Source organism: Mesoplodon mirus, assembly GCF_964341445.2.
Source record: "Mesoplodon mirus genome assembly, chromosome: 9".
NCBI lineage: Eukaryota > Metazoa > Chordata > Mammalia > Artiodactyla > Ziphiidae > Mesoplodon > Mesoplodon mirus.
The window spans coordinates 100,846,535-100,871,492 of NC_138985.1; the positions used below are offsets into that span (position 1 = coordinate 100,846,535).

The 24,958-nt window shown below is 42.7% G+C and overlaps 1 protein-coding gene across 3 annotated transcripts in view; it reads right to left on the bottom strand.

The window, feature by feature from the left end:
- KIAA1549 overlaps positions 1-24,958 on the bottom strand; it is a gene marked incomplete at its 5' end in the record, with an annotated part of 151,119 nt that overhangs the window by 27,855 nt on the left and 98,306 nt on the right. For all 3 annotated transcript variants that reach the window (XM_082631834.1, XM_082631833.1, XM_082631832.1), the window contains 4 exons: positions 7,316-7,633; positions 13,490-13,643; positions 14,588-14,811; positions 17,599-17,801. In XM_082631834.1, the coding sequence (XP_082487960.1) occupies positions 7,316-7,633; positions 13,490-13,643; positions 14,588-14,811; positions 17,599-17,801 (899 nt within the window). The remainder of the gene's footprint in view (positions 1-7,315; positions 7,634-13,489; positions 13,644-14,587; positions 14,812-17,598; positions 17,802-24,958) is intronic.

Here is a 24,958-nt window from a genome sequence, read left to right on the forward strand (position 1 = left end):
GTATTTATAAAAATCTTGCCATGGGTCTGCGTTCTTGGTTAAGATAGAGGAGTAAGGCATTATCACTGAATCGTTAATCTGCAACACGCATGAACAATGAGGAAACAATTAAAATAGTAATACAAATCTGTCAAAAATTACTGTTCCACTTGATCAGCAGAAACCAAACAAGTAAATAAATGGGTAAAATATGCCACAAACTGAGAAAAGCAGTAGCCAAGGGGGGAAAGAAAGATTCTGGCAGCACAATGTGGCCCCTAACTTAATAAGAATAGCCATTCCTCTTTTTAACTTCAAAGATGTGGTAATAAAACAACAAAATGAGAGACCACAGAACTATGGAAATAATGTGAGGACCAAAATAATGCCAGTATGAATTTAAGAAATCAACTAATGGGGAAAAGAACAGATACGGTTTAAAAGCAAATCAATGCCACAGAGAAAAGGCCCAAGATAACCATAATTGAAGGCAGAGAAAAAAGAACAAAGTAGCTGAAGCAACTAGAGATAAATGATAGATACAGAAAAGAGACAAAGATGAGCCAACATAAAATAATTGGTAACTTCAGCTCCAATAAATAGAACACAGTAAGACAATTATTTCAGAAATAAAAGAAAGTTTCCCTGAGGTGAACGAAAGAATTGAATCCAAAGATAAAATGGATGTTGGTTATTAAGGGCGGAAAATGATTCAGAAAAACTGGTTGAATGCCAAGAACTATTTACGCTTCCTAGAGGATATGACATATACATCTTCTATCAGAAAGGGAGAAATTAAGAGGGCCACAAATTTCTGCACTGAACAATTCAAGGAGCAAAGAGAAGCAACACGTAGATGCCAGTAGCGAACAAGTTCAGGTCGGGAAGTGAGATGAGAGCTCTCCTTTTGGAAAAACGCGACTAAGCAAAAAGCTCCTGGAAGGTCTCCCTCTTCACTTCAAGTCCTCCTGTCACCCACAGGATGCATCTACTGTGTTAGCCTCTCAGCTTCTTGGTCTGCTCAACACCAATAAACGGCATTTTACTTGTCAGCCACCACCCTGACATCCTACTATCAAGACCACAGGCAGGGAAATGATTAGGACATCTTCCAATAATCTTGGTGAGAGATGATGATGGCTCCAACCAGTGTAATGCAGTGGGTAGATTTGAGAGGAAGAATCTACAAAGCTCCAGCATGTTTAATTGCCCACTACTTTCCCTTTCAGTGTATCGTCTGTCATCACTTCAAATGCACTCTCTGATCTGCACATCTCTTCCCAATTGTCCTTTCATCACATATGCCTGATAAAGCCCCAGCTCCAGATCAGTCCAACTGCCTGTTTTCTCCTTGTCTACACCTGGGTATCTGAATGCTGATAAACAAAACTACAGAACTTTAATTTGTGCCACTATAATTTCACGATCGTCAGTCTGAATAGCGGCCTCAATGCTAAGTAATTACTCCCACGTCCCTAATCTGTTTTCTCTCATTCTCCACAATAAGTGTTTCAAGTTTCTACTCTCCCTCAACCCTGCCTTGCCACACTTGTCTCATTCTCAACAGATGACTCTGCTTTCCCTACTATGAGAATAGAAACCATGAGATGGGTGGTCCTGCAATGTACTGCCACCCAACTACAAACCTGATTGTACCTGCACCCAATTCTTTCTCCCTCCCATCAAACTGGAAGAAATATATCCCTTCATTTCTAAAGATAATTCCTCCACCAGTACTCTGGATCCCCTTTCCTGTATCAGCAAGCTCTCCTCCTACACTGGCTCAGTGCCATCAGCAATTAAACATGCTGAAGCCATGTTGACTCTTCCTCTCTTGCACTGTGACAAACCACTCTCCAGTGTAAAATGAGAGCAATCTTTCCAAAAGGCACACCTAATGATGTCTCTAGCCTGCTCAAAACCCTTCAGTATCCAGGCACTACCCTCAGGATGAGGTCTAGGTTCCTAACCTCTCCGCTTCTTCCTTTCCCTCTCCTCCCTCACATCTCACCACTTTTACTTCCCACTTCCCATTAGTTCCCCAGAACTAATTTCAAGGGTTGACTGCAACCCTGCTACCAATTACTGAAAGAGGAGTGTTGAAATCTCTGACCAGAGTTGTAGATTTGCTTATACATGCATGCAGTTCTGTCAGTTTTTGCTTCACATATTTTGAAGCTCTATTACTAGGCACATAAACATTTAAGATTTTTATGACTTCTTTTTTGTTTTGTTTAAAAAGATCCATTTATTCTAAAATTCTTTTTATTTATACTTTTAAAAAAACATCTTTATTGGAGTATAATTACTTTACAATGTTGTGTTAGTTTCTGCTGTATAACAAAGTGAATCAGCTATATGTATACATATATCCCCATATCCCCTCCCTCTTGCATCTCCCTCCCGCTCTCCCTATCCCACCCCTCTAGGTGGTCACAAAGCACCGAGCTGATCTCCCTGTGCTATGCGGCTGCTTCCCACTAGCTATCACTTTTACGTTTGGTAGTGTATATATGTCCATGTTACTCTCTCACTTCGTCCCAGCTTACCCTTCCCCCTCCCCGTGCCCTCAAGTCCATTCTCTATGTCTGCATGTTTATTCCTGTCCTGCCCCTAGGTTCATCACAACCTTTTTTTTTTATTCTATATATATGTGTGTGTTAGCATACAGTATTTGGTTTTCTCTTTCTGACTTACTTCACTCTGTATGACAGACTCTAGGTCCATCCACCTCACTACAAATAACTCAATTTTGTTTCTTTTTATGGCTGAGTAATATTCCATTGTATATATGTGCCACATCTTCTTTATCCATTCATCTGTCGATGGACACTTAGGTTGCTTCCATGTCCTGGCTATTGTAAATAGTGCTGCAATGAACTGTCTCTTTTTGAATTATGGTTTTCTCAGGGTATATGCCCAGTAGTGGGATTGCTGGGTCATATGGTAGTTCTATTTTTAGTTTTTTAAGGAACCTCCATACTGTTCTCCATAGTGGCTGTATCAATTTACATTCCCACCAACAGTGCAAGAGGGGTTCCCTTCTCTCCACACCCTCTCCAGCATTTACTGTTTGTAGATTTTTTGATGATGGCCATTCTGACCGGTGTGAGGTGATACCTCATTGTAGTTTTGATTTGCATTTCTCTAATAATTAGTGATGTTGAGCATCCTTTCATGTGTTTGTTGGCAATCTGTATGTCTTTTTTGGAGAAATGTTTATTTAGGTCTTCCACCCATTTTTGGATTGGGTTTATTTTTTTGATATTGAGCTGCCTGTATATTTTGGAGAGTAATCCTTTGTCAGTTGCAAATATTTTCCCCCATTCTGAGGGTTGTCTTTTCGAAGATTTTTATGATTTCTTGATGAGTTGGTCACTTTATTATTATGAAATAATCCTCTTTATCCTTGTTAATATTCTTTACTATGAGAACTATTTTGGCCAATATTAGTATAGCCACTCCAGGTTTTGTGATTAGTGTTAGCAATGGTATATCCTTCTTCATACTTTTAACCTACTTGTGCCTTTATATTTAATGTGGGTGTCTTATAAGCAGCGGATAAGTGGATCTTGCTTTTTATCCAGTCTGACAATCTCTGCCCTTTAATAGGGATATTAAACTGTTCACATTTAATATGATTACCGACAGGTCTGGATTTAAATCTACCATTTTGGTATCTGCTTTCTATTTGTCCCATCTGTTCCTTGTTCCCCTTTTCCTCTTTTTCCACCTTCTTTTGGACTACCTTTTTATTATTTCATTTTTACTCCTTTGTTGGCTTATTAGCTACAATTATTATTATTATTTTTTTAGTGGTTGCTTTAGGGTATATGTTATATATTTTTCACTTATCACAGTCTACGTTCAAGTGCTATTATTCCACTTCGTGCATGGTATAAGAACATTAAAACAGTCCCCTTCTACTTCTCCCCATTTGGTCTGGGTGCTATAGTTTTCATACATTTTACTTCTACCCCACAATACTTTGTTACTACTTTGCTTTAAACAGTCAATTACCTTTTTAAAAGATTTAAATAATGAAGAAAAAAGTTTCCTATAATTATCCACATATTTACATTTCTAGTGCTTTTCATTCATTTATGAAGGTCCAGATCTTTATCTGGTATCATTTTACTTCTGCCTAAAGGACTTTCTGTAATATTTCTTGTAAAGCAGGTTTGCCAGTGATGCATTCTTTCAGCTTTTTTGTGTCTGAAAAAGTTTTTATTTCACCTTAGTTTTTGAAAGAGGTCTTCACTGGATACAGAATTCTAGGTTGACAGTTTTTGCTTTCAGTTCTTTAAATATTTGTTCCACTGTTTTCTGGACAATGAGAATTCTGCTGTCATCCTTACTTTTGTTCCACTGTATGTTATCTGCCCCTTTTCTCTGGATAATTTAAAGATCTTTATCACTTATTTTAAGCAATTTCATATTTTTGGTATAGTTTTCCTCATATTTCTTGTGCATATGGTTCATCAAATTTTGTGGATCTGCAGATTTACAGTTTCAAATTCAGAAAAAATTATTCCTTTATTTTCTGACACCCTCTCTGCTCCTTCAAGAACTCCAATTACATGTATATGTCTACTTAAAGTTGTCCCACAGCTCATTAATGAGTTATTCATCTTTTAGTCTAATATTTACTCTCTTTGTTTCATGTTGGATAGTTTTTATTACTATGCATTCAAGTTTACTCATCTTTTGTTCTGCAAACCTAATCTGCCATTTATCCCATCCAGTACATATTTTTCATCTCAGACATTATAGTTTTCATTTCAAAATTTGATTTGTATCCTTTAATATTTTCAATGCTTCTAATTAATATGTTTACTCTTTCCTCTAGTTTCTTGAACATACAGAGCTCCATTATAATTCTTTTAATATCTTTGTCTACTAATGCTACCATCTATGCCATTTTCTTGCTTCTCTGCTTGTCTGGTTAGTTTGACTGGATGCCAGACTTTGATTATTAAGTTGACCTTGTTGGATACTGTATATTTTTGGTTTTCTTTATAAATATTCTTGAGCTTTGTTCAGGTTCAGGTCTTACTTTTTTCTGTGTTAGGTAGAATGAGAGCAGCTCTGAGTACTCTAATCGATGCTCCATGAATTATGAGGTCTTTCACACTGGTACAAAAGAAACTGTATTAGTCATCTCAGGCTGCCATAACAAAATATCACAGATTGGGTGGCTTAAACAACAGAAATTTACTTTTTCACAGTTCTGGAGGCTGGAAAATCCACAATCAAGTTTCCAGCAGGGTTCAGTTGTTGGTGAGAGTTCTCTTCCTGGTTTGTGGACAGCTGCCTTCTTGTGTCCTCACATGGTGGAGAGAGAGCTCCGGCATCTCTTGCTCTTCTTCTAAGGGCATCAGTTCTATCAGATCAGGGTTCCAACCTTATGACCTCATTTAACCTTAATTTCCTCCTTCAGGACTCTATCTCCAATATATTCGCATGGGGGTTTAGGCTTCAACATACAAATTTGGGGGGAATACAATTCAGTCCACAGCAGGAACATATTCCCACGCTTATGTGAGCTCTGAGGATTGTTCCCGCTAATCTTCTGGGGTAGCTCTGTACTTAAAACTGGTCAGTACTCAAATGAAGATTCCATGCAGCTCTCTGCAATTATCTCTCTGTGCATCTCTCTGCTTTTCTGCACTGTCTACTGTGAACTCTAGCTGCCTTTTCCTCCCCAGACTCTCAACTCTGTTTTCTCAACTCAGGGAGACCACTGAGCTCTGCCTGGGGTCTTCCGCCCTGCACCATAGCTAGAAACTCTCTCAAGACTAGAAACTCTCTCAAGATAGTTGGGGTGACTGTAGGGTTCTACTCATCTCTAACGTCCAATGTTGTGAAAACCCATATATTTTGTTCCGTTATTTTAGTTGTTTCTGGAGAGAAGGTAAATCTAGATCCTTTCCTCCATCTTGTCCAGAAGAGGGAGTTTGTACCAGACACTTTCACTTCTGTGTCTCTGATAGCTTCCCCACTACCTGAAATATTCTTCTTTAATTGATAACCACTAATTACCCTCAGACTTCCACTTAGATTTTATTTTGTCTATAAAATCCTTCCCAAGCACTTTTAGTCAAGTGCTCCCCCCACGTACTTCCCTCTTGCCATGACACCTGCCACACTGTGCTGTACTAAGTTACTGCTTCAATTGTCCACATACCCACACTGGGTGTAAGAGCTGGAGTTGTGCATCATGCACCTCTGTATCCCGAGCACCCAGAACATGGCAGGTGCTCCATAAATATATTTGAATGAATAAACAAATGAGAGAAGCTTAAACAGATAGCAGCTATAGCCAAATTCATTTTATCACCGAGTTTTGTTCTGTATCATCCATATCCTTAAAGATTATAAACTACCAGTTACAATTATATACAGACTGTAATTATGAAGTAGTTTAATATTTATTGTTGAAACAATCTATATTTTTATATTTAAAACAACAATGACTAGATTGAATATTTGTCCCCTGTATGGTAGCCATTATCTATACCTCAGGCCCACCATGCCTTGAAGGAAACAATCTATTGAGAAGAGCATACTTTCAAAATTCATACCAATTTCAGAGATGAAAATTCTTTTAACATATATTTATTATCACCCAATTTAACCTTAATATGGTTAACAAAATTAGAGGAACCCTGTATAAACACTCCTTGAAGAAGAAATTTAAACCGTAATCTATTAACATCTTTCCAGAGTCAAATGTTTCAGTCTGATCGTTTAATCTGAAATTAGCAAAAAATAATATTTAATGCTACATTTGAGTTCTACTTCTTCTCCGTGACTTGAGAAGGTACATTTGAAAGGTCTGACTGAATATGAAAAAAATAAAGGATCACAAAGACAGATGAAACACTGAAATGTCAACTCCCAAGATGGAAATCTGGTATTTGAAAATGATTGTGCTTGGCTACTTGCGGACTAGCTGCCTACACTCCCAGACCCTCACCTCACCTCTTCAGTCCCAGGTGGCCTACACAAAAAAACTTAATGATTCTAGTACATTCTTAACTGTACCTCTTATGGATACATCAATGAGAATATATTTTGACACATACTCCACCTATATTTCATGATAATGAAGGGAACTCAGGAAGATACCTCCACAAAACACCTGAGTTGCACAAAAGAATGCTTTCAACACTGAGAATTAACCTAGAAGATAATAAAAACTAAGACTCATCATCCAAGCTTTAATTCCAATCAAATCCAACAAGAGTATTGCAGGGATCCTGAAAATGAGGCAGTCAGGCAACAAAGCTCCGACATCTTGCCCATAAGAGAATTCTAGAAGGTTCACACTTACACTGCATGGGTTGTTGGCCGTCTGAGCTGGGCTGTAGAAGGACCCCCACTGGGTGGCTCGTCTCTCTTCCCGGGAAGGGGTGCTGTTCACAGGCAGGCCAGCTGGGACCCCAGGGCCTGCAGCCACAGTGTTAGGGGGCTGGCTGCTGGGGGCCACGAGGGCAAAAGCATCATCCAGGAGGGAGTGCATGGTCTGCCGCGCCTCCTCAATGGACGGCTGGGGCGGGATGTACTGGGAGGCCGGGAAGGGCAGGCCTGGATACCTCCCCAACTCAGCTGAAGACGGCGTCTGCACATCTGCTGGGAGGTCGGGATCAGACTACAGCGGGGGAAACAGCAAAGTGAAGAATCAGACACGAGCTTCTGTGGAGACCCAAAAACAAAACTCTAGGACTAAAAATGAATTTAACACTTTTCACTGACATTGAGGAATGGGTTTACCATAAGAATTTTTCAAATCACAGCTGAGGAATGTGCATTACCTTTCATGGGAGCAAAAAGATTGAATCAGAAGAAAGAAAAAAGTAAAATTATTCAACAGTCATTTGTCCAGCAAAACTCAATCAACTCCCTGAAATGTATCTCAGTACCTGGAAGTGCACGTTTTCCTGAAAGCCCCTAGCAACCAAAAATGATGTGACAGAGTCTATATACTAAAATACCTAGTTGACTTTCCCTAGATACAGAAACCCAAAACTAAAGCAGTCTATTGACTATTAACAATAGGAAGAATAGCCCTATACACCCGCAAAAGAGTTCAAAGGCACCACGATATTACAACTATGTGTGTATAAACCATTTTAATACCTATTACGACTCTTTACAAAGAGTAAATAGTGTCAATTATTTGTTCAGAAGCTAACTTCTTTTAAATGGTGGTATCCCTGGATAACATGAGTCAACAAGTTTAAATTATATTCTAGGGGCTTCCCTGGTGGCACAGTGGTTGAGAGTCCGCCTGCCGATGCAGGGGACACGGGTTCGTGCCCCGGTCTGGGAGGATCCCACATGTCGCGGAGCGGCTGGGCCCGTGAGCCATGGCTGCTGAGCCTGCGCGTCCGGAGCCTGTGCTCCACAACGGGAGAGGCCCGCGTACCGCCAAAAAAAAAAAAAAAAAAAAAAAAATTATATTCTATACCACTGTCAAAGAGGCAGGGACATAAGTAACAATTAAGATTTTTTAAAAATCTTATTTCCTGATACTACCTTCTGAGCCAAATGTTGTCGTAATATACACTCGGTAAACTGTAAGAGACAAAGCAAGGGACCAATGGAAGAAGAGGCCTTCCTGGTCTCAGTGGCCCCAGAAGCCCAAACATCACAATGACTACAACTGACACACTGAAAAGAGAAGAGGTTCTGCTCAAGGGGCTGGTGACTCCATGCCCTCCATGAAGAAGTGTAAGTGTCTTTTTCTGGAATGCTCTGCTTGCCCTACTGGTCCACGGTTCAGCTTTGCTCGTTGGATCACTCTACATGAGGGCCAAAGGAAGGCATTCCCATATCTCTTTGGATCAGTGAGTCCCTTACAAAGAAAATCTCTATTGCAGAGACACGTCCTTCCTCTTAGCCAACTGTCTAAAATGCTTCGTAATGACTATGGTCTGTCCAGCAATGATCCGTTACTATTCACACCAGCGTCAAACACTTAACAGCAGCAGCTGCTTAACTCCAAACAGAGAGAACACCAGATAGCGGACTGGCAAACCCACCAACGGCTCACAGACTTGTTTTGCATAGCCCGCACCAGTCTTTAAAAAATAGATGGGCAATATTTTTAACATCTGAAAATTTCCTGCTAAAACTCAGAGTTCTGGATTCTCTTGGCAGACCTGGAAGCCCTGGCATCACTGGGGCCCTCACCCTCTACAGAAACAAGTGCCATTGGGTAGAGGCTGCGCCCCTGAGACGGGCAGGTGCTCTGCCCTTCCCAATAGCGAGTGGATGGTCTCACTCCAAGGTACAATACACACTTAGTCCTGTGAGGCTGTTTCTCCGAAACACAATATCCCAGTAAAGTTCTACTAAATGACTTAGTCATCAAGGTAAGGAGTTGGGGCCCCTAAGGTCTCTGGTTTATGACGTAGTATTGGAAAGACTCTGTGTTCCTCTCCTTACAAGGTGCAAAAAAAGGCCCACACTCGTGCCTTTCTTCCGTTCTTGGTTTTCTCGAGGAGCAGACGGGGAAGAACGTAGTCAGTAGAGAGCCCCCAACCTAACACTTCATGGAGAAGAGGAGAAGCAAGTCTGTAAAAACATCCTACTGGTAAGTAATAGGGTCTCTCCAAAGCCAGAAGCGATGTTCCTGACGGTGGTTCCAGTAGCTGACTGGGTAACCGCACTGCAAGGAAGAGAGCGGTGTGGTCACAGCCTAAACCGAGATTTCAAGGTGGGGGACAAACCCTACATACACTTGAAGAGAGTCCCTAAGAGCTATAGCCACTGCCAGTCTCACCCTCAGTAGTCATAACTTTAAAGAAGGTTTAACTTTTACAGCAAGAGAGACATGTTGTGAAGGTGTGAAGAGAGGTCCTCTTGGAGTCTCACTGATCCCACGAATCCTGCCAAGAAGGCAAAGAACTACAGAGCCGTGATGTCAGAGCTTCCTGTTCTCTGGTCTTCTTGCTGCCTCCACACTTCGCAGGCTAGACTATTAGCAACCTGCAGGCCAAGAAGAGGTCTTGTTCATTTTCCTATGTCCCAACATCCAGCACAGTGTTTCACATGTAGATGGTACTTAATAAGAAATGAATAACTGTGATCTTCAGAAGCTGAGATTTACCCAAGATCCCTGAGTTGGAATTTGAATTCCATTCTCTTGAATCCAAGTTTGACGACTTTGTTTTAATTTATTTTATTTATTTATTTTTGGCTGCGTTGGGTCTTTGTTGCTGCGCACAGGCTTTCTCTAGTTGCGGCGAGTGGGGGCTACTCTTCCTTGTGGTGCACAGGCTTCTCGTTGCTGTGGCTTCTCTTGTTGCGGAGCATGGGCTCTAGGCGCGCGGGCTTTAGTAGCTGTGGCTCGCGGGCTCTAGAGCGCAGGTTCAGAAGTTGTGGCGCACGAGCTTAGCTGCTCCATGGCACGTGGCATCTTCCCGGACCAGGGCTCAAACCCGTGTCCCCTGCGTTGGCAGGCGGATTCTTAACCACTGTGCCACCAGGGAAGCCCCCAAGTTTGACGACTTTGATATTCAACTTGTTTCCTTTGCACAGATACATGTTCACCTATCACTCCACAGAAATACATGAGAACTTTTTTACCTTTAGTCATCAGAGATGATGTATTCTGGTGCCTCTTTGCAATCCTTCGTATTATAAAAGAGTGATCATGCACCATGGTTGGCCCAGGACAAGTTCAGTTCATGCTTGTTGTCCCAGGATAATTAACAGCATCTCCTTTCACCCTCACAAGTGTTTGGCTTGGATAATAAATTATATCGGCATTGACAAACTTCCATAAAGGGCCAGAGAGTAAATAGTTTAGGCTTTGTGAGCCATACAGCTACTCAACTCTGCCACTGTAGCAAGAGCAGCCATAGAGAACACAAAAATGATGGGTGTGGCTGTGTTCTTTATTTACAAAAGCAGACAGCAGGCTGGATTTGCCTGAGGGTCAATGTTTGCTGAGGCTTGAATTATAGTGGTAGCCCTAGTTACAAGAAGTCCAGAAATATTTCTTTCACCTCAGGAGAAGAGAGCTCAAAGAAGAAGATATTTTGAGGCAAAAGCATAAAATTCAAGATAGTTCAAAAACATGTATATCTAGGGCTTCCCTGGTGGCGCAGTGGTTGAGAGTCTGCCTGCTGATGCAGGGGACACGGGTTCGTGCCCTGGTCCGGGAAGATCCCACATGCCGCGGAGCGGCTGGGCCTGTGAGCCATGGCCACTGAGCCTGTGTGTCCGGAGCCTGTGCTCTGCAACGGGAGAGGCCACAACAGTGAGAGGCCCGCGTACCGCAAAAAAAAAAAAAAAAAAAAAAAAAAGTATGTTTAGTATAACCTTCAAGATGAAATACTACCTAAGAAAAGGTGAGTTCCCCAAAAGGCATTATCTGTGAAGGTATATGTTTCATCAGACTCACAGACTTAGAAAACAAGTTTATGGTTACCAAAGGGGAAAGGTAGGGGGAGGGATAAATTAGGAGGTTGGGATTAACATATACAACAAGGACCTACTGTACAGCACAGGGAACCCTACTCCATCTTCTGTAATAACCTATATGGGAAAAAAATCTGAAAAAGAATAGATATATGTATATGTATAACTGAATCACTTTGCTGTACACCTGAAACTAACACAATATTGTAAATCAACTATACTCCAATATAAAATAAAAAATAAACAAAAATCATACAATATAAGCATTAAAAAAAAGAAAATATATGTTTCAGAATTTTTAGGGAGAGAAAGTAAAAAGTCCATCTGAGGAAGAATTTCTTATTAGGGAATCTTTGAAAAATGGAGCCACGTGGGATGAAGCAGCTGATTGAGTTAGTATTCTCCAGGGAAGGGCTTCTTCCCACCACCTGAGGGAGGAACCTCTGTGCTTTCTACTAAGAAAAAAAGCAAGGAGAAAAAGGATAGTCTGGGCCACCATGAAAGAGGCCTGATTTATGGTCATTGAGAGGGCAAGGGGAGGACAGGTTATTCCCTCACAAAACTCAGTGGCATTGGATGATGGAACTCGGGGCTACTGAAAAAATAACGTGCGGGACTGCAAAGGCTCTCCTACAGATTTGTCTCAGAGAAGGAGCCCTGGGGCTCTGGAAGCTAAGAGGGAAGAAGAAATGCTCCCCCTTCTTCTGCTCATTGGTTTCACACAACAGGATCTCTGAGATCCCGTATGAGACAAAAACGAAAGCTCCAGGGGACCATCCTGGGGAGCCAAGGGAACAGCCCTCCCCAGATCAAGCCAAACACCACAGACGCCCAAACACCTGTCCAAAAACATGGCAGCGGCTCAGGAGCGCCATCTACTGTGAGAACTGCCTGAGGTTCCCCCACCTCAGGCATTCATTCTGTTGTGGAGCAAAGCAGCCTAATTTGTAGACCTTCCAACCCGCGGGAATCACACCAATCCTCATGAGCCAGTTACGAAGGGATGGTCAGTCTCAGGACACCAGAAACACAGTAAGTTCCAAAGGAAAAGCCTGGTTCTTTCGGATGATCATGACTCAATTATACTTAGCCCCAATGTCAGTATGGTATTTGGCACATATGTGTAATTATGTTTAGTGTCTCTCAGTGTTAGTTATTTGTGTAATTTGAGAGATAAAATATAAAACTCAAATAAGGAATCACTGGTTACATAAGCTCTAACTGAAGTGATCATGTACATCACAAACTCCTTCTCCAAGGATGTGTTTTTGCTGATTTCTCTCTAAAAAGGATGGGTCTGTAACTTTGCCTCCAGAAGGAGAAAGGTGGTCTTGTGCAACGAGAAAGGGCTTTACCCTGGCACAGGGCTACAGACGTGCACTGTGTGTCCCAGTGCTGCTAGACACACTGGGAACGTAGGGCTCCTGCTCTGTCTTGGGGTGTCTTTGTGTCTGTATTTCTCACAGCCCCTTGGGGAGGCTGGCCCTTTCTTCCCTGCTCAGTGGGGTCTGTATGTGTCTTAATGCTGTCAACGTCTGCTTTAACACTACAAGCAACTCTGTGCCCCTTTCCTTTAGAAAAAATTGTTTAACTCCCTATTCCTTAATTTCCATTAAGCTCTTTCTTCCATTAAAACTAGATACATATATTAGCAAATGTAATATCCTCTTAGCACTCCAAGAACAGAAGATGGGACAAAACCCTAAATGTCCCTCCTACCACCATGAAACCCAAACAACTCTCTGATGACGGGAAGAAAAAAGAAACCTTCTGGACACTTCTGTTTTCCAATTAACCTCGAGAAGTTGCCATTCTGAAGCCTGAGAGGACAGGGTTTGCTTATAGGAAGTAAAAACAGAGTGTGTTTCCAGAGGGCTCCCCCAGCAGCCCCTTGGTCTCTATGACTCGAGTCTTTCTTCAAAGGAAGTGCCCACCCCTTCCCCACCCTACATGCCTCACAACCTAGCTGGCCCTGGAGCATCACCTACTGGGCATCAACATCACCCAGGGCAGCAGCCATCATTGCTCATTCTCCTCTCCCTAAGAGCAACCAGAAGCAAGGCTCAGCATTACGCACCGGGCAACCAATATAGGCAGAGTTGTGGACACCAGGGGGCCGTTTGTAAGTGCCGTCGCTGTCTGTGGTGATAAGTCTGTCCTTCTCAGCATCTCCGGGGCAGCCATTGACCTGATGTTTCCGGCGTGGTTTAGGAGAACGTTTTATCCTGGAGCTGCCAGGAGAAAAGAGAGGTTATCTTCATAGGAAATAACCTTCCGGCCATGGGCTCATCAACTAAACACCATGTATTTTCTGAGCACCTAGGACCTGCTAGCCACTGTAGTAAACACCCCACAGGATATAAACAACGTGTAAGACACAGTCTCTGCTCTAAGAAAGCTCACAGTCCACCTGGGCAGACTATACTAAACACATGGAACAACAGAGAATAGTATCACCGCTGGCTACCTGTGGCCTGATCTAGGTCTTGAAAAATGAGTAGGATCTGCGGACGGGGAGGGAAGTGGGGAGAGTGTGAGGTGCAGGCAGGACCGTGTGGAGGGCCAGAAACAGGAATGCAGATGAATGTTTGGGGCGTAATGAGGCCACCGCCTAGGGGGCGGCAGTTCCTCTGTGCTGCTGGGAGGGGGGGAGCAGCTGAGTGAAAGGCAGTGCCCCGCTAGGTACAGGAGCCCAGGGTCCACCCGGCAGGCAGCCCAAGCCAGCACAGGGGTGAGCAGAGCAAGACACGAATGAGAGCTGATCTTACAGAAAATGCCTCTGCATTAGGGGGCAAGGGCCTGGGAGACCAAGAGACCGAGACTCTTTGAGAGCGGCTGTGCACCCGGCCGAACTGGTGACCAAGCACGGGAGGTGGAGATGCTGCGGGTGGGAGCTGAAGAAGAGAGGCAGGGAGAAGCAGCCCTGGAGCCCTCTGAGAAGGACGGCGCCACCTTTTCAGAAGTCTGAATTCCAGGAGAAACGAAACCCAGGGAGATGCTCCGGGGCCACTGGGGCGGAATGAATGCAGCCTTCACCACAGGTGACCTCCAGGCGGGATGGCAGCCTCCCAGCCAACCCAGCCTGGAGTCGCTTCCAGAGACTTCTCCCCGCCCCCTCCACGGCCAAGCCCTTGTAGCCCTGCAGCAGGGGCCTCCGGCCCGGCTCGGGGCCCACCTCTTCCTGGGCTCTATGAACACAGAGGGCACACTGGCCGTGGGGTCCAGGATCTTGTCGATCTGCATCTGCGCCCTGCGGTACACGCGGTGCCGCTCCCGCGTGTCTCCCGACGACAGCTCATCCAGCACCGGGAACTCATAGTGCCCGCGGCGCTTGGCGCGGAGCCGGATCTTGTTCCGATGGTGCTCGATCTCCGACTTGTGCCGCAGCGCTGTCTGGATCTGGGAAACGAGACAGACGGAACGTTCTGACGGTCTCTGGGACCACGCAGAGAAAGCAGCTGGGAGGCCTTCCTGCGGCTCTCCTCGCCCCCGCCCCCGGCTGTCCTAGGCTCCCACGAGGCCCCAAAGGGGTAACAGGGACAGGCACACCCACACGGGGCGCGGGGAACCTCCATCATCCGGAGCTGTATCCCCACACTCCACGTGGTGGGTGGGACGCGGGATGCCATGGTATCTGCCCCCAAACAGGGCAAAAGAACTCAAACCCAGGAAACAGGCTAGTGGCAACTTTGAAAATGCTGAGGGACAGTGACAACTATATGTCATACTCCCCGAGAAAAGAGTAAATATTTTCCATACCCAATAATATCACTACTTTAGAGATTTTTAAATTAAGACAGAGTGAAAGAAGATATTTGCATTATATAATACCCATTTACTAATGATGTTTAGTGTTACCAAAACAAGCCCCCTGCCATGAGACACCCCTCCTCAAAGAGGAAAATTGACACGTATGGAAACACATCCTCACTGGCTACAAGGGGCCTGAACTAGGTCTCCAAGAGCCGGCTGGCTCTGAAGCAGGGCAGGGAGAGAAGTGGGCAGAGGGTGTGCAGGGCAGGCGCCAAGGTGCTAAGGGCCAGAAGCAGGAATGCAGATGCAGGTCTGGGGGAACGAGGCCACAGCTCCGGGAGCGGCAGGTCGGCTGAGCTGTCGGGGAGAGCAGACGGGGAATGCTTTCCTTCATGGAGGTGCATCCCCTTGTTTTCTAAGCCCTTAGCCCTGCTTCAGAGGACTTAACAGCAAGCAAGATGGAGACAGAGGGAAAAAGGGAAACCAAACTAGGCATCTGACTGGGAGAAGAGAGCAGGAGCAACGTCTAAGACAAGGTGGGACGCTCCTGGCCACGGCACGGTGGACGAGGAGCCACACGCTCCTTGTGACTGCTTGAGGGAGGGTCAGGTGGATGAGATTCTTGACAACTTCCCAGCAGGAGGATGCAGGAAGCCGCTCTTACTCTATCAGGATCTAACTGTTCTTTAAAATATATGAGGTCCCCACAGGAGGACCAAGACATGCTAGGAATCTGCACCAGAACCTCCTAATAAGAAAACATTTCCACTGAGATGTATGGAGCCTATAGGTAGGTGCACCAGTACTGATAATGCTCTTGTTCTTAAGTTGGGTTTTCACTTTATGCTTTGTAATCAATATATATGTTTCCTATACCATAGGCACGCATCAAATACATTTTAAAGATAGTAAAAGAAAAAAGTGGCGATGAGCGCTATCCAGTTGTGAGGCCTGGTGAGCTCTTTCTCTTCTTTTTTTGGCCACACGGAGAACCCCCTCCAGGGTGCTTACTCATGGCCGTGTGAGGCACGTGCAACACAGGACTGATGGGGTCATGGGTCTAGGCTAGGACCGGGGTCATGCAGGGTCAGGGCTCCTGAGCATCCGTGAGAAGGGACAGCACGTGTCACCTTGAATCCATGACGCACGTTCTTCTGGTCATGTCCTTGGCAAGGAGCCAATGAGGTGTGGAGAGGAGAATGTGTACGAACTCTTGCTAAGACTTCTGTGAGATGATCCACTTTAAGGACTGAACTGCATCGATTATTAGCTCACCTGGCAGAACTCACAACAGCAGCAGGTACTTCTTACAGCAGGAAACTGACAGGCATGATGTTACCACGTGTGCACCCCTAAATAGCATTCATTCCACTCATGGTCCAGCCCAGGTCAAACTCCTCAAGTTCAAGTTAACAGTGACCTGACCTGGCCTTCTTGTTCCCCAAATCTTAGGAGGAAAGCAGATCTAACTCACTGTTCCAGGAGTCACTGGAAATACATTTTCTTCCCGAGACTTACCTGGATGTTTGGGGCCAGAGCAGATCTATCAGGGATCACAGAGTCTACTGTGGTCCCAAGATTACCCCACATTCAACGATTCACTAGGAGAACTCTCAGGACTCAGAATGTAAGTGCAATTTATTACAGCAAAAGGGTACAAAGCAAAATCAGCATAGAGGAATGGCACACAGGGTGAGGTCTGGAGGAAACCAGGCACAGTTTCCAAGAGTCCTTTCCCAGAAAAGTCACGCAGGATGTGAATTCCTCCAGCGACGAGCTGTGACAACACATGTGAAACGTCTACCAGGCAAGCTCATTAGAGACTCAATGCCCAGGATGTTTACTGGAGGCCGGTCACATACGAACCCTCTGCCTAGCATGTACCAAAATCCCAGACTCCCAGAAGCAAGAGTTGTTCAGCATAAATCATGTTGTTTGTACAAACAGTGCAGGCACAGCGAGCCACTCCATTCTGGGAATGGTGGGAATCTTTCCAAGATCCAAATCCCCAAACCCCAGCCATGGGCTAAGGCGGACTTTCTAAGGATAGCCGCCCCTGGTCTTTAACCTGCACATCCACCAGTGTGCCTACTAGTGTCCTTAAATGGTATCTGATCTAAAAACACTGAGTACCAGATTTAAAATTAAGAACATCTGTGAGCAGCTCGTATCTTTAGCTCATATTTTTGACACTAACTTCATTTTTAAGCATTTTTTTTTTTTTTGCGGTACACGGGCCTCTTACTGTTGTGGCCTCTTCCGCTGAGGAGCACAGGCTCCAGACGCAGGTCTAGCCGCTCCGCGGCATGTGGGATCCTCCCAGACCGGGGCACGAACCCGTGTCCCCTGCATCGGCAGGCGGACTCTCAAACACTGCGCCACCAGGGAAGCCCTTTTTTTAAAATTAATGTATTTTTTCATAAAACCAAATACCTCTTTGTTAATTTTGTTGGTTTCGGCCACTCGGTCGGCCAGTATGGGGTGCGGAACTGGAGGTGCTGGGATGGGCTGCATGGCAATCAGCTGAATCTTATTGGGGACCCGCCGACTGGCCTCCGAGGAGCGGGAGATCCTGTCCACATGCTCAAAGATGGAGGCTGACGAATGCTGCTCATTCCCCGAGCTGGGTGCTGCCCCTGGAACAGAAGGAAAAGCAAAATTAAGAAATAAAGTCACTGTAAAGAAAGCAAATCATCACAATTAGGGATTTCTTAAAGAATCATCAGATGGGCCCCTGACCAAAAACACATCCCCAACTCCATGGCAGAGTACTTGAAATGTCACTATTCAAGCTTAAATTGTCTGGGTTAAGTAGTATCTCCTTCAGCCTCATTAAAAATGACAAATATCCGTAGGCAAGATATGAAAATCACTATGACACTTTGTGCCCCAAATGGCCCTGTTTTGTCTAAAGGTGTTTCAAAGTCTTCAGTAAGACAGGGTAAAGGACAGGAGAAGCCTGACGTGGGTAGGCCAGTAGCAATTTACAGAGCTTGGAGGACAACACTTATGGCAACTCTGAATGTCCATGCTCATTTGAAGTGATATAAATTTAGTTGCAAGGCAATTACACTGTTGAGATAACAAAAGACCAGGGGACTGTGGACCTGCTGGCAAGTACCGGTGAATGATTAAGGCTTCTGGCTTTTCAGTTCTGATGAAGAAAGAAAATGAAGAGTCAGGAGAAGAAAAAGCTGCTGCCTTCACGGAATTAGTTCCCACTTTAAAAACAGATGAAGAGGGGCTTCCCTGGTGGTGCAGTGGTTGACAGTCCGCCTGCCGATGCAGGGGACACGGGTTCGTGCCCTGGTCCGGGAAGATCCCACATGCTGCAGAGAGGCTAGGCCCATGAGCCATGGCCACTGAGCCTGTGCGTCCGGAGCCTGTGCTCCGCAACGGGAGAGGCCACAATAGTGAGAGGCCCACGTACCGCAAAAAAAAAGAAGAAAAAAAAAAACAGATGAAGAGAAGACTGAAAAATGGTTAAAAGGGTAAATTGTATGGTATGTATATTTTACCACAATGAATTATTTTAAGTAACCAGAACTGCAAAGAAGAAAAATATTTAAATGTATAGAGAAAAAGAAAGAAAAACACTTTAACAGAGACTGGATCTTGGTATAATGAGTAATGTTCTCCAATTTCTTGTATTTTCTGTAACGTGGATTTTCTCTAGTCAGTATTACTTTTATAACAGAAATAATCCTAATAAACTTCAATTTTAAAAAAGCAAAGAGGGTCTTCCCTGGTGGTGCAGTGGTTGGAATTCCACCTGCCAGTGCAGGGGACATGGGTTCGAGCCCTAGTCAGGGAAGATCCCACATGCCGCGGAGCAACTAGTCCTGTGCGCCACAACTACTGAGCCCACATGCCACAACTACTGAAGCCCACATGCCTAGAGCCCATGCTCCGCAACGAGAAGCCACCGCGATGAGAAGCCCGCACACCACAATGAAGAGTAGCCTCCACCCACTGCAACTAAAGAAAGCCCGCATGCAGCAACGAAGACCTAATGCAGCCAAAAATAAATTTAAAAAAAAATTTTTTTTAAGGCAAAGAAAGAGATGAAGAGGGGCTGAATGGATGGGAAGAACTCTCCAGTTAGACACACTAAGATCCCTCATGCCCTCCCTCTAAGCCCACAGGTCACCTCTAGATGCTCTGGACACTGCTTGAAAATAAACGGCCAACAGGCCAAGTGAAGGCATGCTGAAACTATTTTTAAACAAAAGCATAAGTTTTGAAACCTCGAGCATAAGTGAAAAATATACAGGTTTCCCCTCAGTGTAAAAAAAAGTGTTGAACAAGAGGGCAGACAGCAGAAGCAAGAAGAACTACAATCCTGCAGCCTGTGGAACACAAACCACATTCACAGAAAGACAGACAAGATGAAAAGGCAGAGGGCTATGTACCAGATGAAGGAACAAGATAAAACCCCAGAAAAACAACTAAATGAAGTGGAGATAGGCAACCTTCCAGAAAAAGAATTCAGAATAATGGTAGTGAAGATGATCCAGGACCTCGGAAAAAGAATGGAGACAAAGATCAAAAAGATGCAAGAAATGTTTAACCAAGACCCAGAAGAATTAAACAACAGAGATGAACAATACAATAACTGAAATGAAAAATACACTAGAAGGAATCAATAGCAGAATAACTGAGGCAGAGGAACGGATAATTGACCTGGAAGACAAAATGGTGGAATTCACTGCTGCAGAACAGAATAAAGAAAAAAGAATGAAAAGAAATGAAGACAGCCTAAGAGACCTCTGGGACAACATTAAACACAACAACATTAGCATTATACAGGTCCCAGAAGGAGAAGAGAGAGAAAAAGGATCAGAGAAAATATGTGAAGAGATTATAGTCAAAAACCTCCCTAACACGGGAAAGGAAATAGCCACCCAAGTCCAGGAAGTGCAGAGAGTCCCATACAGGATAAACCCAAGGAGAAACACGCCAAGACACATAGTAATCAAATTGGCAAAAATTTAAGACAAAGAAAAATTATTAAAAGCAGCAAGGGAAGAACAACAAGTAACACACAAGGGAATTCCCATAAGGTTAACAGCTGATTTCTCAGCAGAAACTCTACAAGCCAGAAGGGAGTGGCATGATATACTTAAAGTGATGAACGGGAAGAACTTACAACCAAGATTACTCTACCCTGCAAGGATCTCATTTAGATTCAATGGAGAAATAAAAAGCTTTACAGACAAGCAAAAGCTAAGAGAATTCAGCACCACCAAACCAGCTCTACAACAAACGCTAAAGGATCTTCTCTAAGTGGGAAACACAAGAGAAGAAAAGGACCTACAAAAACAAACCCAAAACGATTAAGAAAATGATAACAGGAATATACATATCAATAATTACCTTAAACTTGAATGGATTAAATGCTCAAACCAAAAGACACAGGCTTGTTGAATGAATACAAAAACAATACCCATATATAGGCTGTCTACAAGAGACCCACTTAAGACCTAGGGACACACACAGACTGAAAGTGAGGGGATGGAAAAAGATATTCCATGCAAATGGAAATCAAAAGGAAGCTACAGTAGCAATACTCGTATCAGATAAAATAGACTTTAAAGTAAAGAATGTTACAAGAGACAAGGAAGGACACTACGTAATGATCAAGGGATCAATCCAAGAAGAAGTTATAACAATTATAAATATATATGTACCCAACATAGGAGCACCTCAATACATATGGCAAATGCTAACAGCCATAAAAGAGGAAACCGACAGTAACACAATAATAGTGGTGGACTTTAACACCTCCCTTACACCAAGGGACAGATCATCCAAAATGAAAATAAATAAGGAAACAGAAGTTTTAAATGACACAATAGACCAGATAGATTTAACTGATATTTATAGGACATTCCATCCAAAAACAGCAGATTACACTTTCTTCTCAAGTGCACATGGAACATTCTCCAGGACAGATCACATCTTGGGTCACAAATCAAGCCTCAGTAAATTTAAGAAAATTTAAATCATATCAAGCATCTTTTCTGACCACAACGCTATGAGATTAGAGAGCAATTACAGGGAAAAAAACGGAAAAACACTAGCATATGGAGGCTACACCATATGTTACTAAATAACCAAGAGATCACTGAAGAAATAAAAGAGGAAATCAGAAAATACCTAGAGACAAATAACAACGAAAACACGACAATCCAAAACTTATGGGATGCAGCAAAAGCAGTTCTAAGAGGGAAGTTTATAGAAATACAATCCTACCTCAAGAAACAAGAAAAATCTCCAATAAACAATCTAACCATACACCTAAAGGAACTAGAGAAAGAAGAACAAACAAAACTCAAAACTAGTAGAAGGAAAGAAATCATAAAGATCAGAGCAGAAATAAATGAAATCGAAACAAAGAAAACAATAGCAAAGATCAATAAAACTAAAAGCTGGTTCTTTGAGAAGATAAAGGAAATTGATAAACCATTAGCCAGACTCATCAAGAAAAAGAGGGAGAGGACTCAAATCAATAAAATTAGAAATGAAAAAGGAGAAGTTACAACAGACACCGCAGAAATACAAAGCATCCTAAGAGACTACTACAAGCAACTCTATGCCAATAAAATGGACAACCTGGAAGAAATGGACAAATTCTTAGAAAGGTATAAACTTCCAAGACTGAACCAGGAAGAAACAAAATACACACCAATCACAAGTAATGAAATTTAAACTGTCATTGAAAATCTTCCAACAAACAAAAGTCCAGGACCAGATGGCTTCACAGGTGAATTCTATCAAACATTTAGAGAAGAGCTAACACCCATCCTTCTCAAACTCTTCCAAAAAATTGCAGAGGAAGGAACACTCCCAAACTCATTCTATGAGGCCACCATCACCCTGATACCAAAACCAGACAAAGATACTACAAAAAAGAAAATTACAGACCAATATCACTGATGAATATAGATGCAAAAATCCTCAACAAAATACTAGCAAACAGAATCCAACAGCACATTAAAAGGATCATACACCATGATCAAGTGGGATTTATCCCAGGGATGCAAGGATTGTTCAATATACGCAAATCAATCAATGTGATACACCATATTAACAAACTGAGGAATAAAAACCATATGATCATCTCAATAGATGCAGAAAAAGCTTTTGACAAAATTCAACACCAATTTATGATAAAAACTCTCCAGAAAGTGGGTATAGAGGGAACCTACTACAACATAATAAAGGCCATATACAACAAACCCACAGCAAACATCATTCTCAATGGTGAAAAACTGAACGCATTTCCTCTAAGATCAGGAACAAAACAAGGATGTCCACTCTCACCACTATTATTCAACATAGTTTTGGAACTCCTAGCCATGGCAATCAGAGAAGAAAAAGAAATAAAAGGAATACAAACTGGAAAGAAGAAGTAAAACTGTCACTGTTTGCAGATGACATGATACTATACATACAGAATCCTAAAGATGCCACCAGAAAACTACTAGGGCTAATCGATGAATCTGGTAAAGTTGCAGGATACAAAATTAATGCACAGAAATCTCTTGCATTCCTATACTCTAATGATGAAAAATCTGAAAGAGAAATTAAGGAAACAATCCCATTTACCATTGCAACAAAAAAAATAAAATACCTAGGAATAAAGCTACCTAGGGAGAAAAAAGACCTGTATGCAGAAAACTATAAGACACTGATGAAAGAAATTAAAGATGATACCAACAGATGGAGATATATACCATGCTGCTGGATTGGAAGAATCAATATTGTTAAAATGACTATACTACCCAAAGCAATCTACAGATTCAATGCAATCCCTATCAAATTACCAATGGTATTTTTTATGGAACTAGAACAAAAAATCTTAAAATTTGTATGGAGACACAAAAGACCCCGAATAGCCAAAGCAGTCTTGAGGGAAAGAAACGGAGCTGGAAGAATCAGACTCCCTGACTTCAGACTATACTATAAAGCTACAGTAATCAAGACAACATGGTACTGGCACAAAAACAGAAACATAGATCAATGGGACAAGATAGAAAGCCCAGAGATAAACCCACGCACCTATGGTCAACTAATCTGACAAAGGAGGCAAGGATATACAATGCAGGAAAGACAGTCTCTTCAGTAAGTGGTGCTGGGAAAACTCGACAGCTACATGTAAAAGAATGAAATTAGAACACTCCCTAACACCATACACAAAAATAAACTCAAAATGGATTTGAGAGCTAAATGTAAGACTGGACACTATAAAACTCTTAGAGGATAACTTTGGAAGAACACTCTTTGACATAAATCACAGCAAGAGATTTTTTGATACACCTCCTAGAGTAATGGAAATAAAAACAAAAATAAACAAATGGGACCTAATGAAACTTCAAAGCTTTTGCACAGCAAAGGAAACCATAAACAAGACCAAAAGACAACCCTCAGAATGGGAGAAAATATCTGCAAATGAATCAACAGACAAAGGATTAATCTCCAAAATATATAAACAACTCATGCAGCTCAATATTAAAAAACAACCCAATCCAAAAATGGGTAGAAGACCTAAATAGACATTTCTCCAAAGAAGACATACAGATGGCCAACAGGCACATGAAAAGTTGCTCAACATCACTAATTATTAGAGAAATGCAAATCAAAACTACAATGAGGTGTCACCTCAGACCAGTTAGAATGGGCATCATCAGAAAATCTACAAACAACAAATGCTGGAGAGGGTGTGGAGAAAAGGGAACCCTCTTGCACTGTTGGTGGGAATGTAAATTGATACAGCCACTATGGAGAACAGTACGGAGGTTCCTTAAAAAACTAAAAATAGAATTACCATATGATCCAGCAATCCCATTACTGGGCATATACCCAGAGAAAACCATAATTCAAAAAGACACATGCACCCCAATGTTCATGGCAGCACTATTTACAATAGCCAGGTCATGGAAGCAACCTAAATGCCCATCGACAGACAAATGGATAATGAAGATGTAGTACATATATACAATGGAATATTACTCAGCCATAAAAAGGAACAAAATTGGGTCATTTGTTGAGACGTGGATGGATCTAGAGACTGTCACACACAGTGCAGCAAGTCAGAAAGAGAAAAACAAATATCATATATTAACACATATATGTGGAACCTAGAAAAATGGTACAGATGAACCAGTTTGCAGGGCAGAAATTGAGACACAGATGTAGAGAACAAACATATGGACACCAAGGGGAGAAAGTGGTGGTGGGTGGGTGGTGGTGGGATGAATTGGGAGATTGGGATTGACATGTATACAGTGATGTGTATAAAATTGATGACTAGTAAGAACCTGCTGTATAAAAAATTTTAATTAAATTAAAAAATTAAAAAAAGAAGTGTTGAGCAAAGCAGTAAGGAGTAGTAGTTGATATTGTACAGAAGGAATGCACATCAGTGGTACATAAATCTTTGTACTTCCTCTCAATTTGAATTATATTCATTTGCTATCCCAAGTGATTAGAAAGTATGTGCATAGCTCTGTGAATGAAGACATCTCTCTTGTTGAGGAGGCAAACTTGTCTGGATTCAGGCTATTCTCCAGCTTTCTTTCCCAGCCTGGAGGGAGCCTGATCATTTGCACAATACAAGCACAGCCAGACACCGCCATTCATCCCTTCAGCTACTCAAATTACAGGCAAGAAGCCTAGAAGGAGATAATTAGCTTCACCAGATAAGGCTAGCCTTGCTAACCCAAACTTTTAAAGTGACAGCAAATGTCACAAGGGTGTCCCATTAAGCTACTGATACCTAAGGCTGAGA